Source organism: Podospora pseudocomata (genome assembly GCF_035222375.1).
Source record: "Podospora pseudocomata strain CBS 415.72m chromosome 1 map unlocalized CBS415.72m_1, whole genome shotgun sequence".
Classification (NCBI taxonomy): Eukaryota; Fungi; Ascomycota; class Sordariomycetes; order Sordariales; family Podosporaceae; genus Podospora; species Podospora pseudocomata.
In genome coordinates this window covers 938028-952352 of record NW_026946363.1, presented here as the reverse complement: position 1 = coordinate 952352, position 14325 = coordinate 938028, and the positions used below count along the sequence as shown (strand labels likewise).

At 50.7% G+C, this 14325-nt stretch overlaps 4 protein-coding genes and 1 non-coding gene across 5 annotated transcripts; 2 read left to right on the top strand and 3 right to left on the bottom strand.

Moving 5' to 3' along the window:
• Window positions 1-1735: 1735 nt before the first annotated feature.
• Window positions 1736-1809, bottom strand: QC762_0003150. Its single transcript has one exon. It is a non-coding gene; the product is annotated as a tRNA-Lys (tRNA).
• Window positions 1810-2121: 312 nt separating this feature from the next.
• On the top strand, window positions 2122-2697 carry QC762_105520 (uncharacterized protein; the record flags this gene model as incomplete). The annotated part of the gene is made up of 1 exon (XM_062884943.1): window positions 2122-2697. The coding sequence occupies one exon, from the start codon at window positions 2122-2124 to the stop codon at window positions 2695-2697; it is 576 nt and encodes a 191-aa protein (XP_062747860.1).
• Window positions 2698-5935: 3238 nt separating this feature from the next.
• QC762_105510 (uncharacterized protein) lies at window positions 5936-7513 on the bottom strand (the record flags this gene model as incomplete). Its single annotated transcript, XM_062884942.1, has 1 exon — window positions 5936-7513. The coding sequence occupies one exon, from the start codon at window positions 7511-7513 to the stop codon at window positions 5936-5938; it is 1578 nt and encodes a 525-aa protein (XP_062747859.1).
• Window positions 7514-10540: 3027 nt separating this feature from the next.
• Window positions 10541-12781, top strand: QC762_0003120 (uncharacterized protein; the record flags this gene model as incomplete). The annotated part of the gene is made up of 6 exons (XM_062882776.1): window positions 10541-11641; window positions 11757-11797; window positions 11860-12375; window positions 12429-12557; window positions 12606-12705; window positions 12758-12781. Exons 1-6 carry the CDS (start codon window positions 10736-10738, stop codon window positions 12779-12781), a joined length of 1716 nt encoding a protein of 571 aa, XP_062747858.1. The 5' UTR covers window positions 10541-10735.
• On the bottom strand, window positions 12757-14102 carry QC762_0003110 (uncharacterized protein). Its single transcript, XM_062882775.1, has 2 exons — window positions 13390-14102; window positions 12757-13333 (listed from the first exon to the last, which is right to left on the bottom strand). The coding sequence occupies exons 1-2, from the start codon at window positions 13661-13663 to the stop codon at window positions 12855-12857; spliced, it is 753 nt and encodes a 250-aa protein (XP_062747857.1). The 5' UTR covers window positions 13664-14102; the 3' UTR covers window positions 12757-12854.
• Between the last annotated feature and the right edge of the window lie 223 nt (window positions 14103-14325).

The following is a 14325-nucleotide window of genomic DNA, read 5'->3' as shown; positions in this document are numbered from 1 at the left end:
GCCCGATGAAGTCGCTACTGCCACCGGACAACAGACGGGCATGGTGCACCGCTTCGCCGACAAAACTATCCATTACCTCAAACCAATACCTCACCTCGACGAAAGCACCAACAGAACCGGACACAGGGAGATACGAGACTCCCCGCTCAAAAACACATCATAATTTGGGAATGGTCTTACAGGACACCGGCGTTTGCTGCGCACCTTTGTTTAGCGCTTCTTGCTTTTTATTTTTAAACGATACCACGACGCGCATCTCGGTTTGGCGGCTCATGGGATAAGAAAAGAAAAGAGAGAAGATATGACATCCCTTGGTTTTTTTCTCCCAACCGGCACGCTCGGGTGCCTTTGAGAGGGCATAGAGAGAATGAAGCTTTTTCTGGCACAGTCGAGCGAAAAACAACCACACAATCGCTCTGTATACTGGCACTGGGATCAAAGGGGTGGTATGTGATTTTTATTTGGGGGACGGGCATTGGGACAAACTACATGATCGTGGCGTTTAATCACTTTTATTTTGACAGGATTGCTTTCTATTTTTTATTGTCTTTTTTTTTGTTGGTGTTTTACTCTTACTTGACTTCACCGGAGAAGAAAACTTCCCATTTGGTTCTTTTTGTTGCTTTCTGTTTATTATTCTGATGGAGAAAGGAGGAGGTTCTGGAACTTGGGTTGTTTGGTGCAGAATAAGGGACCTTGTTATGTAGATAGGATCTATGATTACTCCCTACGTTGGGCGTTATTGTCACCGCGGTGTTGTCCATGTCTACTTGCAAAGATGGGAGGGAGGTAGCCTACAACAACGAGGAGAAAGAGGCAAAAGCAAAAGCAAGTAGAGCAGGGCATTGCCTGTTGCTGAATTGATCAGATGAACAGTTTGTTTGTTATATGCTTGTTCCTTGCTTGGTGTTGAGCCACATGATGCGAGATCGGATTTTTAAAATGCTCCGTTGATGAGGGGACAATGAGTTAGTAATTAGTGGTGGTATCCTGGGAGATGGGGTGGTGCCATTTCGATCCGGGAAGCTGGGACATGCGCCTGTTGGACCCTAGGTGCGTCACGAGTGGTTGTATTTTTTTTGCCGCTGCGTGGTGGGTTGGGCGAATTCGGCCTTGGGGTTACTTAGGGGAGTGACGTCATCAGGGGTGCGGCTGGGGCTGGGGCTGGGGGGCTGAAATTTAGGCTTTGATGTGACAAAGGAGGCTGAAAATGATGGTGAGGACGTCATTGTTCAGGGCTGGAATCTGAGCTGTACGGGTTCTTTTGTCACAAGACCGATGGGGATGGAACTGAAGGCTTGAACGTTGACTGCTTTTCTCCATCCCTTCCCTTAGGTCGGGTATGCATTCCGCTGTGGCTTGCGGCTGCTGTGGATTTGAGGCGTTTGTGGCGCTCGTGGAAGTTGCATTTGGGATCAACCGACGTGCCAACTCAGGAACAAGGAACGAAATATGGTCATTATCAAGATTCGGCCCGCGATTCATTATTCATGAATCAGGGAGTGGAATGATGTTTGGAATCACGTTGGTCAAAAATCAAGGTACTCTGAGGGGCTCATGGGGATGCTTTTACAGTGGAGAGATGGGTTTCTTGTTGTTAATGCCAAGGGGAATGACCTCATGTTTGATGGCGACTTGGGCTTGTGGGTTGAGGAGGATATGGAGAGATTCATAAAGGGTTGTGCTGAACAGGGCTGGCAACGACAAGCCAATCATGATGGGAAGCTTGTCAACAGCCCGCGTGGCGCAATTGGTTAGCGCGTCAGACTTTTAATCTGAATGTTGCGAGTTCGAGTCTCGCCGTGGGCGTCTCAGTCATTTCCAGCATGTGAATGAAGTGTTGGAATTACTTTTGGCATTTCTGGTATCAGCGTTGGTCCTTTTTGCAGGAGGTGGTGACTTGGGAGGTGTTGCTCAAGGGGGAAATTGCTAGGGTTGCAATTACTTTTGTTAAGCGAGCGGCGGTTTGGAAAGGCAATACAAAAGTCAATATTGATATATGACCAAGATGCTTTTCGGAGTTCTGACGATGAAGGTCAATGTTTTGAGAGCCTGCATGGGGCCCACACCCCGCGACCTCTTTCCTTACCACCTGGCAAACCCGAAATTCACAACAGCAACATGGCCAGCCCAAACTTCAAGATTGCGGCGCAACTCTACAATCCAATTCCACTTCCCATTTCAACTCAGAATGAGGATGGTTCATCATCATTCAGCATCCGTCTCCTCTCGGTCACATCAGCACCCGGTGAACCCATCGCCTGCCAGCTTTGGGCAGACCCTTTCGATAAGGCGACGACAAGAACAGGTTACTATGCTCTGTCTTATGTTTGGGACAATGCATCGGTTACCGAAGAGATCACGATCAATGGGCTGCCCTTCCAAGCGACCCAAAACCTCGTGCTTGCCCTGAAGTGGTTTCTAAATCCGAATTCTCCTCCCGTCCGCTATGGGTTGATGCTATCTGCATCAATCAGTGCAATATACCCGAGCGCAACGACCAGGTTCGCTTTATGGGGTCGATTTACACCTCATGCCACGAGGCTCTTTGTCTTCATGGCTCCGAGGCTGAAGAACACGATGCCAAGGTGTTTCGCTTCCTCAACACGCTTTGCCAGGATTTGGAACATCCCGACATGCAGGGCGAAAACCCAGGTTGACGCCGCTCAAGGACAAGTCCTATGTCGACACGGTTAATGAGCTGGGCGATAGCATTACCCTCCTCAGGACTCCGGTTTTCTATCAGCGCGTGTATTGGAGCCGTGTGTGGACATTTCAGGAGACTGTTCTTTCGCCGAAAACATTGTTGACCATTGGAGACCATGTATGCTACGTTCAGGATATTGAGAGGATAATCGACTGGATATGGAGCAAGCCTATTAACGCTATTATCCACTCCAATGCAGTTCCAGAGGGCGTCGGTACCAAAGTTTGGAAGACAGTCAGCAGCGTCTTTCTCGATATCGAAGCCAATACTTGGATCACAGACATTATCATCACTCGCAGGCTGAGAAGGTTTCCCAACACGAATCCTTATGTACTACTGAGCTCACTGGTTTTGTGCCCTGCCGTTCGAGATTGCTTTGACCCAAGAGACAAGCTGTACGGTCTGGCTAATATCGCCGACATTGGCATCAAGATAGACTATGATGCACCCGTGGCTGAAGTCTACACAAGTTTCGCCGCCAACATGGTCCGTATGACAAGCGACCTTGCCCAACTTTTTATCACCATTGCAGACGCCCAGTCGGACTCACAGTTCAAGCTTCCATCATGGGTTCCCGATTGTGTTCGTCATAAGAATTTCCCGATTAGGAATCACCACCACGCCAATCGCGGCGCCTCATCCGCGGCAAGATCCATCATTGTCGACGGGAAAACTCTGCGGGTTCATGGCATTGTGATGGACGAGGTGGCGGAAGTGCAAGCCTACCGCCCCATGCCTCCCGAGACTAACAAACTGACCCCAAGCTGGCAACGGTACCGGATCAGATCTGTCGCGGAGTTCCTTTTTGACGAAAAGGCCGAAACAACCCTGTGCACCACGCTGTGCGAGCCGCCTCGCAAGGACCCAAGAAATGGCCTCTGGACAGTGCAAGCGGTGCTCCGCCTCTTGTTCGAGGAGACAACCGCCCGGCGCGGCGTCTTTGCATCTGAGCTGAAGTCTGTCGTTCAACCGGAAAGTATCCCGTTTCTGGTGGATGCCCTGATGTTGGTCTCCTCGGATGACTTTTAACTCAGAAAAGAGTTGGAACGTGAATGCAGAGACATGAACCTGGAGAGAGCAAAAGAGATGTTGAGATCTATTTTGGATGAGGAAAGGAGTGAAACCCTGGATTCGTCAAACATGATATTTACCGCTAGAATGGTCTATGAAGCACAGAGTTGGGACCGTAAGTGGAAAATGGAGGATAGCCCGTTTGTGAGGACTACGAATACGGTGCCGTTTCGCACAGAGAATGGGTATATTGGGGTTGGTATGGTGGGTGTGCAGAGCGGTGATGTTGTTGCTGTCTTGGGGTCTTGTTGTTTGCCTCTCCATCTGGAAAGGGTTGGAGAGGGGGGGTATAGGCTGGTTTCACTCTGCCATGTTATTGGTGCGAGGGAAGGTGAGGTTTGGGGATGGGGGAGGGATGTGGTTGAATTTGGATTGGTATAACTTTCTGATTGCGTTATCTTTGTAGCTCTTTTACAAACTTTAAACGACGCGAATAGGCATACGCGTCTTGTCAACCACATGAACATTTGTTCGGTCGTTGGGAAAAGGCGTGATAGGCTGTTGAGGCTCAAAACAAAGTGCAACAACGTGCCCTGTCCACAAATGGGCCACGGTGAGACACGAAAAGCTTGATTCAAACCTTGACTGCCTGCTGAGGGATACGCACCGCGGTAACTCCCTCAACAGTGGCAGACAGATCCACTCACATATATGTAATCACGCAGATCTCGCAAATAAAGCCACGAGATAAGGACTGCAAAGGAGGTAGCCTCGAACCTTTCCAAGCCACCGTCAAGTCACACATTTGAAAAGCCTTACTGGCCTTGAATTCTCTTCTCTCACTCTTCTCTCCTACGCTCCTTATCACCCTGCCCGTAATCTTCGCCTTTCGCTGTCCAGGACCTCTCCCAGGCGCATGTACAACGAGTGTATACACCATTTTTACCTTGTGTTCTTCGTGCGTACTTGCTCCCAAGGGCGTTCACAAACGCCAAGAATGAACAACAACACCGGTTCGGGCGCGGCTGCAGGCGCTCAAGTAGAGGCGCATATTGAACGAATGTTGGAAACTGGATTCATGCCCAGCGCTTTGAATATTAGTATGTCGCAACTGATCGATCCTTCAACTCTCTTGTTGAACAGCCTCGAACCTTTCCGTTGTCTCTGTTACTACGCTTGCAACAGTGCTGGTACTGCCTAGTACCTACTTACATATATCTACGAGCCTCGGGGGGGAAATATAACTACCTTACCTTACCTAGCCTCAGGTACTAACCGCCTTTCACATCACCAGGAATTATCGACCCAAACGCCCAAGAATTCCAAACATCGAATCGAGCTCCTGCTGAACTTTGGTTTGTATCGATTTACCCTTCCTTGAACAGGACCGATCAGGTAGGGAGGGGGGTTGACGGCCTACATTATCCTTTATGAAGTCCCATGATTTCTGACAATCATATAGGGGTTCAGTGTTGGTACCAGCGGCGAGGTGCCACAGTGTATTGTGACCCGTCTTCACGATTTAGCGATCCATGTGGGCTCGTGGCAGGCTATGAAAATGAGGACCGGCGAAGCGTCCATATCTGTAGGTAACCGTTGTTTCCATCTTGAAAAGTATATGGCCTAATATTTCCTACCAGCCGATAGAACAACCTCGCTTGGCTTCTCCCAATCTTAGTTATCCCCATCATCCTCAACCTGTGGGTAGCCAAGGCCAGACTTCAGCAAACAGCCAGCGGCAGGAACGCCAAAGCAACAGTGGCCGAGCCCCTCCTAGCCCCAGCGGAGACGCCCACCGCAGCACTATGGAGGCCGCGGCGCTCGAGATTGTTCGTCTCTCCGAAGAGTTGCAGTATCTTCGTCAAGCGCTCGAGTCACAACGCTCAGCGGGGGAAGAAACTGAGCCGCATTTGCTCGGCATGGGAGGACCGTATGATTGAGCTCGAGCGGCTACATCTGGGATGAGACTGAGGGAAGTCTATAATAATACCTACGCAGCATGAGAGCCTTGGATGCATGGCGTTGCAGAATAGTATGACGTGGTGTTGTGCTTTGTCGACATGGACCTACATGGAAGGGGTCAGGTACAGACCCAGGATCGGAGCAGACAGTATTGAGGACCCAAACATTATACAACGGTTATTTTTGTAGTTGTAATATACTCGGATGCCTCAATCTATCCATGTATCCAAGTCCCGGTGCCGTCAACGCAGACCTCTAGAAGAACCTCCATATCGAATCAGGCCCTTTCGCCTTCTTGAATCCTCCATACCACCTGCAGAGAGGATACAGTATCGCCAGCAGCAGCCCCCAACTGAAAAAGAAGCCCCACAACTGATCAACTCCCCGAACAGGTTGCTTGGTGAAAGGATCGCTGACCTCCCTGCCAATGAGCGCAATGACGGGGAGCGATAGAGCCCCGAGCATCAAGATGTGGACAATGTAGAAAAACAGCGCCGATGTTCCATAGACCAGCAGGACATGGAAAGCCTTGCTCGCAAACAATGGAGGAAGAGCGCCAAAAAGCGCCAACAAAAGGTGGTTACCTGCCATGGTAAAAGCCCAAAAGGCTACATCAGGGGGATACTTGGTCAGGTAAAAGAAGGATTTCACCGAGGCAAGATACTGGTCCCCTCCCTGTTGGTGCTCCGCCATGCTCAAGCACCCCTCAGACAGGTTTCCGACGTGAAAGATCCTGGCGAAGACAAACACCAGAGTAAAGCCTAGACTGGCAAGAGCATTGCCCAACGTAATAGCCTTTGGACTCCACGCCCGCGCCAGGATGATCCTCCCATAGAGTAATCCCAGAACCGCGAACGACATCCATGCTAGAGGCGGAAACCCAGACTTGACTCTTTCGTCCATGATAGGGTAGAACCAAATCTTGATCCAATCGCTCCCCGGCAGCCTCGGTGTAGGATCGACACCGCACCTCCCTCCGGTAGGGCTGAGCCAGATATTCCACCAGATCATCACCGCTGCCCCGATAGCCAGGAACACATTATGAATATGCCACGAAATATCTGCCGCCCTGATAATCTCCACATCAGGCGCCATCTCCTCCTCACCATGCAACCTCGGTTGAGGCCCAGGAAGCAACGGCTCAGTCACATCATCCTTCTTCCTCAACGGCAGGACCTTCAGCAACGCAAACGCGAGTAATCTTTCTGTCTTGGCCACAGCCATCCACGTTAACCCAGCGAGAAGGTAATCCACCGCCAGACTAAACAGCACCATGTTGAGAAACCACACCTTCCCGCCCGAGACCGCCAGCCCCATTAGAGTTGATATCGCCGTCAGCACCAACGCCCTGACAAAGAAGTGCCACGCCAACTGCCCCGTCGTCCATCTCTTATCTGGCGGACGAGAAGTTCGCGATCTCCCGAAATATACCACCCCCATCCCCAGCAAGAATGTGAACCCCGGTGCGCAGAGATGTGTGAGCGTTCTGATGACGTATGCGGCAGGACGGTTCCATTCGTGGACAGGGGCTGAATCGTTCTCGCCGTCGATCGCGGTAGCGTGGGGCCAGGAGCGCAGCATGAGGGAGGTGTGATCGAGGGCCATGAAGGCCATTAGCAGACCTCTGAGGAGATCAGGGGCCAACGCGCGGGCTGGTGCTGGTGGAGGCGTGGATGTTGGAGACGCGCGTTGGACGGAGCCATAATTTGGGGCGCTTTCTTCATCGTTTCGATGGGGGGAGAGCATCGGACTGGCATCGGGCTCGAAGGAGGTTTCTTGGACGGCTGGGTCAGGTTGTGGTGGGAGGGTGATGGGGGATGCTGGTTGCTTCATTGTTTGCGCCTGGTTTTTGGTTGGCGCGCGTGTCTGCTGGGCAGGGGTTTTGCTTGCGCGCGTGTGCCGAAGCAAAGATCTGGGGGACAGAGTGTTGAAGACGTGGCTTTGGAGGTCGAGATGTATAATGGAGGATTACTATTCTCGGAAACGTCGGTGTCAGAGATAGGCGGTTGATCTGTTGGACAGCGGCGCATCAGAACATGCAGAGTCCCGTCATCAGCAAAGCGGCGACCGGTGCAGCCAATCGGCGTTATCAGGGCTGTACCCCAGATTTTAGGGCTGAGGTGGCTTGGCTTGGCATCAACGTCGTGGAACAAGATCCCTAACCCTCACAGGTTCCTCTTGGATCGTGGGAAACAGTTGATGCTTGCAATGTATGAGATTTCATGCGATGCAGGGCTCAAAAAAACATGCCTGAGTAAGTGGTCATCATATAATTCTTTGCAAATTGCCCTTTGTTTCCACAATCCTATGAAAGGATCATGTCAACGTCCCTTTTTGTTTACTTCTCAGTGGCAGCTTCTTGTCAAGTAACGTAGGAAATGGCTACATAAAGAATTACCATCTCAAAGAGCAGACTTGAAGAGCCCACGTTCTGTCGCAAGTATTATAAATCCATGATACAACGTGGCGCTTTCCACTGCCTCAGAACCCACAACTCATTCCTGGACCCAAATTATCATCACAGCAGTAGGTCAAATTTCAACTCTTCACGAACACGAATTCTGAGATCTCGGTTCAATGGCCATGTCTTCTAACCATCATGATCGGCAAACCGGCGATTGCTGTTCTCGGCAAAGCCGCTCGATTGGATGTGAAGCCACCCTCCCGCCAAGTTCAATCGCGAGAATAGAGGATCTCATGGTCAAGATTTTGGAAGAGAAGGTGCCAGAAATATTTGAGTAACTTCTCCGTTCAGACACCAACGCTAATTGCCCGACCTTTGGTCTGGAGGTGACATCGTCAACTACTGTCGACTAATCTCTTCCCAATCAACGCGATGAGTTGGACAGCATTTTTGACTTCAATTTTGGCTCAATTGATGAGAACCAGAATGATATACCAATGCACTGCCCAGATCCCGTGGGCAGTACCTCAATTCTCAAACCGGAGGTGGTCAATGGGCTCGATCCAACACACCAAGACGAGCCAGCGCTCTCAAGCAGCTACAACTTGTGGGATGGTGGTGAAGAGACAGGCACGGAGTACAAAAAAACACAGAATTTCCAAGGCGATTGGAGGCGAGGTCAATAATAATCCATCCTTAAACTCTATCTTGCACCAGATACTATCCCAAGTTTTGGAGATCAATTCCAAGATTCAGGATGGCAAAACATGCGTAGCATGTGTTTGCGATGCACTCTGAATTTAAAAAGTGGAACCAGCGAAACAGTAATTTACCCTACGTGGCACTAGGCTTTCGCATTCCATATTACTAGGCACCAAAATTTGATCAATAGAGTTGCTTATTTTGTTTGTTTATGTGTCTATCACTACTGCTCTGTATGCCAGGCTCTGAAATTTTAGCACACTTGTTTGCTTTGTTGAACCGGTTACCGAGCAACTCGAATGAATCACCTGGGTAGCCTGCTTTCGTTGGGCACATAAACTGATGCCATGTCGTTCTCAGTCCGCTTCCATTACACATTAATCCACCTTCACACTACTTACGCCTTGATCTCATATCCCTTCGGAGTTTGTCATTGTCTGTCGAATCACCAAGGTTTTCTGCATCATTATTGACTCACTATCAACCCAAGGGCTTCATACTCTAGTCAACAACATGACCGACGAAGACTTCCAGATGGGCGGCTCTGAGATCAACTACTCACCAAATCGAGACTCCAACATACACTCTGAGCAAGAATCGGATGCCGAGCAGCAAAACATCACGACTGGAACCAAATTCTGGGAGCTTATGGCTAAAACTGGTTCCTGAATGAATCAATTGAACAGACAGGACCTCAACTGGCTCGTCACCATCACCGAGGACCAACGGTATGACCGAAGTTGCTACCTCCAAGACGCCGCAACCGAGGACGATGGACGTATCGATAGCACACTTCAAAGTGTGCGCACTTTTATGGAACGACGAATTACTGCCCTTCCGCCACCCGACGAACCGAATGCTGGCAACACTTGGAACACAACGGGGACATTTCGCCAAGGATCACCAATTGCGGCAGCCCCCATGCCACAACACACAGCAAACGAGTTCCTTCGGAAATTGGGGCCAGGTTGCGGGACAATCTGAACCCAACCTCACCAGCTTTCCACGAGCACAATCCGCAAACATGTCAGCGATGGCTAATGACAACGAGGGATCGGTTGCCTCAGTTGCGTACAATCACAGCGAGTCTGGTAGTGTGATCGTCTCACCGTCCAAGAAGCGCAAAACCCGCCATGCTAGTGGCCAAAGTGCCCACCCCAGGGACAACAATCACGTGGACGATATACGCGGATCAGTTCATGGCGACCGGCAGAATCTCCGTGAACACATCGCAGCTTGTGACTGTGGGCGAACCACTCCGACACCATCACTTCGGACCAACTCCAGGCTTTCCTGCCCCCCACGGCCTTCACCAACAGCCCATCAGCCTTCACCAACAGCCCATCAGCCTGAGCATCAAGACCGAGCATCATAGTGGTCTTGATACAACGACACACCTCATATTTCTTACCTTGGTGTCATGGCTGGGCTAGGACACTGAAGAATCGGTGTGTATTCTGGGTGAAAGGAGGTTATCTTGTTTCTGTCGTCATTTGTTGGATTATTTAAGGCATATCAGCTCGTGGGCATTATTTGTATAAGATACCTCCTTGCCTTATGTAGCGACATATATTAACGTATATATGAACCGACACATCATGAATTCACTCTTGAGCAGCATTTCTCAATGAATATGCTCAGTTACCTTCAAGACCTTATATCTGATGTCAACTGATCCACGCTGACCGGCCTCCTCCCATACAAGGCATGATCAAAAACCGACATCTTCACCTCGTCAAAATAGCAGCCTTTTGAAGTAAGGTAAGCACTACCGAGGATTTGCCCCCAGATTCAAGACTCTGCGATGTGCATTCCAACCTCCCACAGATACCTCCGATGCTGTTGCTTCAATAAAAGCCCGATGGTAACACGTCAAAAGTAAGACATTGGAAAAGATCCGCCGCTATTTGCCGATCGAAAAGCTCCCGCCCTGTCCCCGACGCCGTGCGATGTCGCAACCGACAGCCCCACCCTGCCGCCGTCCCTGCATATTTTCATCCAAGCACTTTCCAACTGGGAGTTTTACACGTCGGGCACAGGATATCTGTCAGATTGATGACTCGCCAATCCAAAACACCAACTCTGCACAGTCATCTCGACACTTTCGACATAGTACCATGGCATCCTCGACCGGCACACTCGACGCGCCCGGAACAACAGGGGCCCCCACACCGCCCCCCAACCGTCACCACAACAAGACGGACAAAAAGACCACCACCGGTGAAGCCAGCAACGTCTCCCTAAACCTCGGCGATGCCACCCTCAACATCACCCACAACCCACCTGACCCCAGCAACCCCCAAAACGACAATGAAACCTACAAACGCATCCGCCGCAAAGTCGACCTCCGCCTCTGCACCATCGCCGGCCTCCTCTGCTCCCTCAACCTCCTCGACTCGGGCGTCCTCTCCTCGGCAGCCGTAACCTCGATGCTCACCGACCTCGGCCTCGACGTCGGCAACCGCTTCTCCATCTCCATCTTCATCTTCACCATCTCGTCCATCATCTTCCAACTCCCCTCCACCATCGCGGTGCGCCTCCTCGGTCCGAGGATATGGTTTTCCGTTATCACTTTTTTCTTTGGGTTGATCACATTGTGCACGGGGTTTGTGAGGACGTGGCAGCAGATGATTGCGCTAAGGATTTTGTTGGGGGCGGCGATGGCGGGGATCTTTCCGGGGTTGGCGTACTTGATTAGCACGTGGTATCCAAGGGGGGAGCAGCAGTTGAGGTTTGCTTTTATGCAGAGCGGGGAGGTGGTGGTGTTGGCGACGGGGAGTTTGGTGAATTATGGGTTGAATCGGTTGGATGGGCGTAGGGGGTTGGAAGGGTGGAGGTGGATGTTTGTTGTGCAGGTGGGTGGGCTTTGTTTACTCTTGGCCCCCTTTTGATTTGCGGGTTGCTTTGAGGTTTTATGGCCTTGGTGTTTGGCTTCAATGCTTTGAATTTGCTGCTGACTGATGGTCAAAGGGGGTGTGCACTTGTGTTATTGGGATTGTGACCTATTGGTGGTATGTTTTGTTCTGTTTTGTTGTTTTCATTTTGGTCGACAAACACTGACTTTGCTACCCAGGATGGTTGATTTCCCTGAGAATTCCGACAGGAGCTTCCGCTTCCTGACACGTGAAGAAGCCGACATCGTCGCCAGCAGAATCGAAAAGGACCGCGGCGATGTCATTCCTCAGAAGTTCTCCATCGTTGAGGTTCTCAAGCACGCCAAAGACCTGAAGATCTGGGCGTTTGCCTGTTTGTTCTTCATGCAGAATATCGTGTCGACTGCCCTGGCATACTTTGTACCCATCATCCTCCAGAACGGGCTTGGGTACTCGTCTGACGCGGCCATCATTCTTTCGGCACCACCGTATTACTACGCCATTGTGCCTGTGCTGCTCTCGTCTTGGTACGCAGACAGGTTTCGGGTACGAGGACCGGTCATCACATTCAACGCCACTTGTCTCATCACCGGCTTTGCTGTGCTTGGGTTTGCAGGTAATTCAGGGGCTCGCTACTTTGGCGTCTTTTTGGCCACGGGGGCTTACGTCGCCAACTGGGCTGCGCTTACTGCGTATCAAGCTAACAATGTTGTTGGGTATGTCTATCGGCCGGCAAAAGATGTGGGCCTTTGTGCTAACATTGCAGCAGACAATGGAAGCGTGTATTTACTGCTGCGGCATGTACAATGTTCAATGGGGCCGGTGGTATTGCTGGTAGCTTCATTGTCCAAAATTATGAGGCGCCATACTACGCCACCGCAGTTTGGATATCTATAGGGTAAGTTGGCAATCCTATTTTGGTACAATTATTGCTAACGACATGTAGATCCCATTTGCTGATGATAACGCTCGTTGGTCTTCTCACTATCTATTTCTACCTCGCCAACCGCTCACTGAGGAGGACAGGAAAGGTTTTGGAGCAAACGGTACGTGTATCAAGTGTTTCGAATAGCATAGCCGGTGCTAACATATTGCCAGGTGGGATTCCGATTCACGTATTAGTTGACTCAAGGGTGGGAAGAGCAACATCTGAGATCATTCACCACACCCATCAATACACCACTGATGTCTTGACTTACACCATGTTGGCACCATTCACCCTGATGACCTGTCCCGACACCCACTTGCTTTCTTCTGATGCCAGCCATAAAATCACATCGGCGATTTCTTGAGGCTCTCCCAAACGTCCAAAGGGACTCTGATCCTTCAAAAAATTGACAATCTGCTCCGACTTGCCCTCAAAGAACAAGTCCGTCCCTGTTGGTCCAGGTGCAACAGCATTGACGGTAATATTCCTCTTGGCCAAATCCTTTGACAGAGCCCGGGTCATTTGGTCGATGGCCCCTTTTGTCGCGACATAGATCAGATAGCCCGGACTTACCCCGCTCGCCGTGTTGAGACCGGTCGAGATGAAGATGACCCTCCCGCCCTCAGGTGGGAAGTAAGGCAGAGCCTTTTGCACCAGGAAAAGCGCGCCCTTGACGTTGAGATTGAAGTGAGCGTCGTAGGAGTCTTCTGTTGCGTGGGCGAGGTCGACCATGCCCATTATTCCAGCTAATAAAAAGCCCGTCAGCGCGAAGTTTCGTCAGGGAAAGGGGGGTAATGTGTACCGTTGGGGACGACGATGTCGATTTTGCCAAACTTGTCCACGGCAGCGTGGACAAGCTTGTCAATATGGTCTAATTTGGAGGCGTCTGCTTGGATGGCGAGGAGGCGGGAGGGACCGCCGGATTGGGTGACGATTTCGGAGGCGGTAGTACTGCTTGTTGGGGAGAGGTAGGAGAAGACGATGGAGGCGCCGAGGGAGGCTGCGCGGTGGACGGTGGCGCGGCCGATGCCCTTCGTTCCGCCTGTTATGAGGAGGACTTTGCCTGTGAGGGACATGGTTGGGGGTAGGTGGCTAGAAGGGGTTAAATCGTTGGGTTGTGAGTGTGTTGTGGACAGTGGATTATTTATGCCGTGGCAGTGTTTTTATTGGAACTTTTGTTAATGGAGAATAGTGTGTGGTAACTCCGGGATGTGAACGCGTAAATGGGATGATCTTGGAGGGGGTGAGATGTAAGATGCTGACATGGCGGCGGGATGTGAATGGGGAGAGCGACCTCCCGGCTTGCTGCTTCCCGAGTCAACAGGTTACAGACGGGTCAATGTAGTGCTTGAGTTCGGCTTTCGGATTTAGGGATGCAACCTCCGGAATGGATTCAGCCCTAACCCTCGGGTTTTGCTGCTTCCATTTGTCATTCACTGTTCTGCTTTGGCCTGTCTTTGCCTGCTGTTTGGATTTGGGAAACGGAAAGCGCAAGTACCTTAGGGAGGGAAGGACGGCACAGGCGACAGATAACAGAATTTGAATGGAATCCACGATTCTCCAACGTTCTCGTCAATTTCCCTCAGCTCAGGTCAGATCAGGTCAACGCAGCATCGGATGTTTACTTTGAACTCTAATCCACAGCGACTCTCCCTCAGCCATAAGTTATATTAATCATTTAATCATGCCCTCCTATGGAAACGACCCGTTGATACTCAAAAGTGCTCTTGAGGCTTTG

Excerpts from the sequence above, each read along its gene's own strand:
- QC762_0003110 (XM_062882775.1), bottom strand. The coding sequence starts at position 13,663 with ATGTCCCTCACAGGCAAAGTCCTCCTCATAACAGGCGGAACGAAGGGC. Across the intron at positions 13,334-13,389 it reads CGACATCGTCGTCCCCAACG|CTGGAATAATGGGCATGGTC; the intron begins GTACACATTACC and ends GCTTTTTATTAG.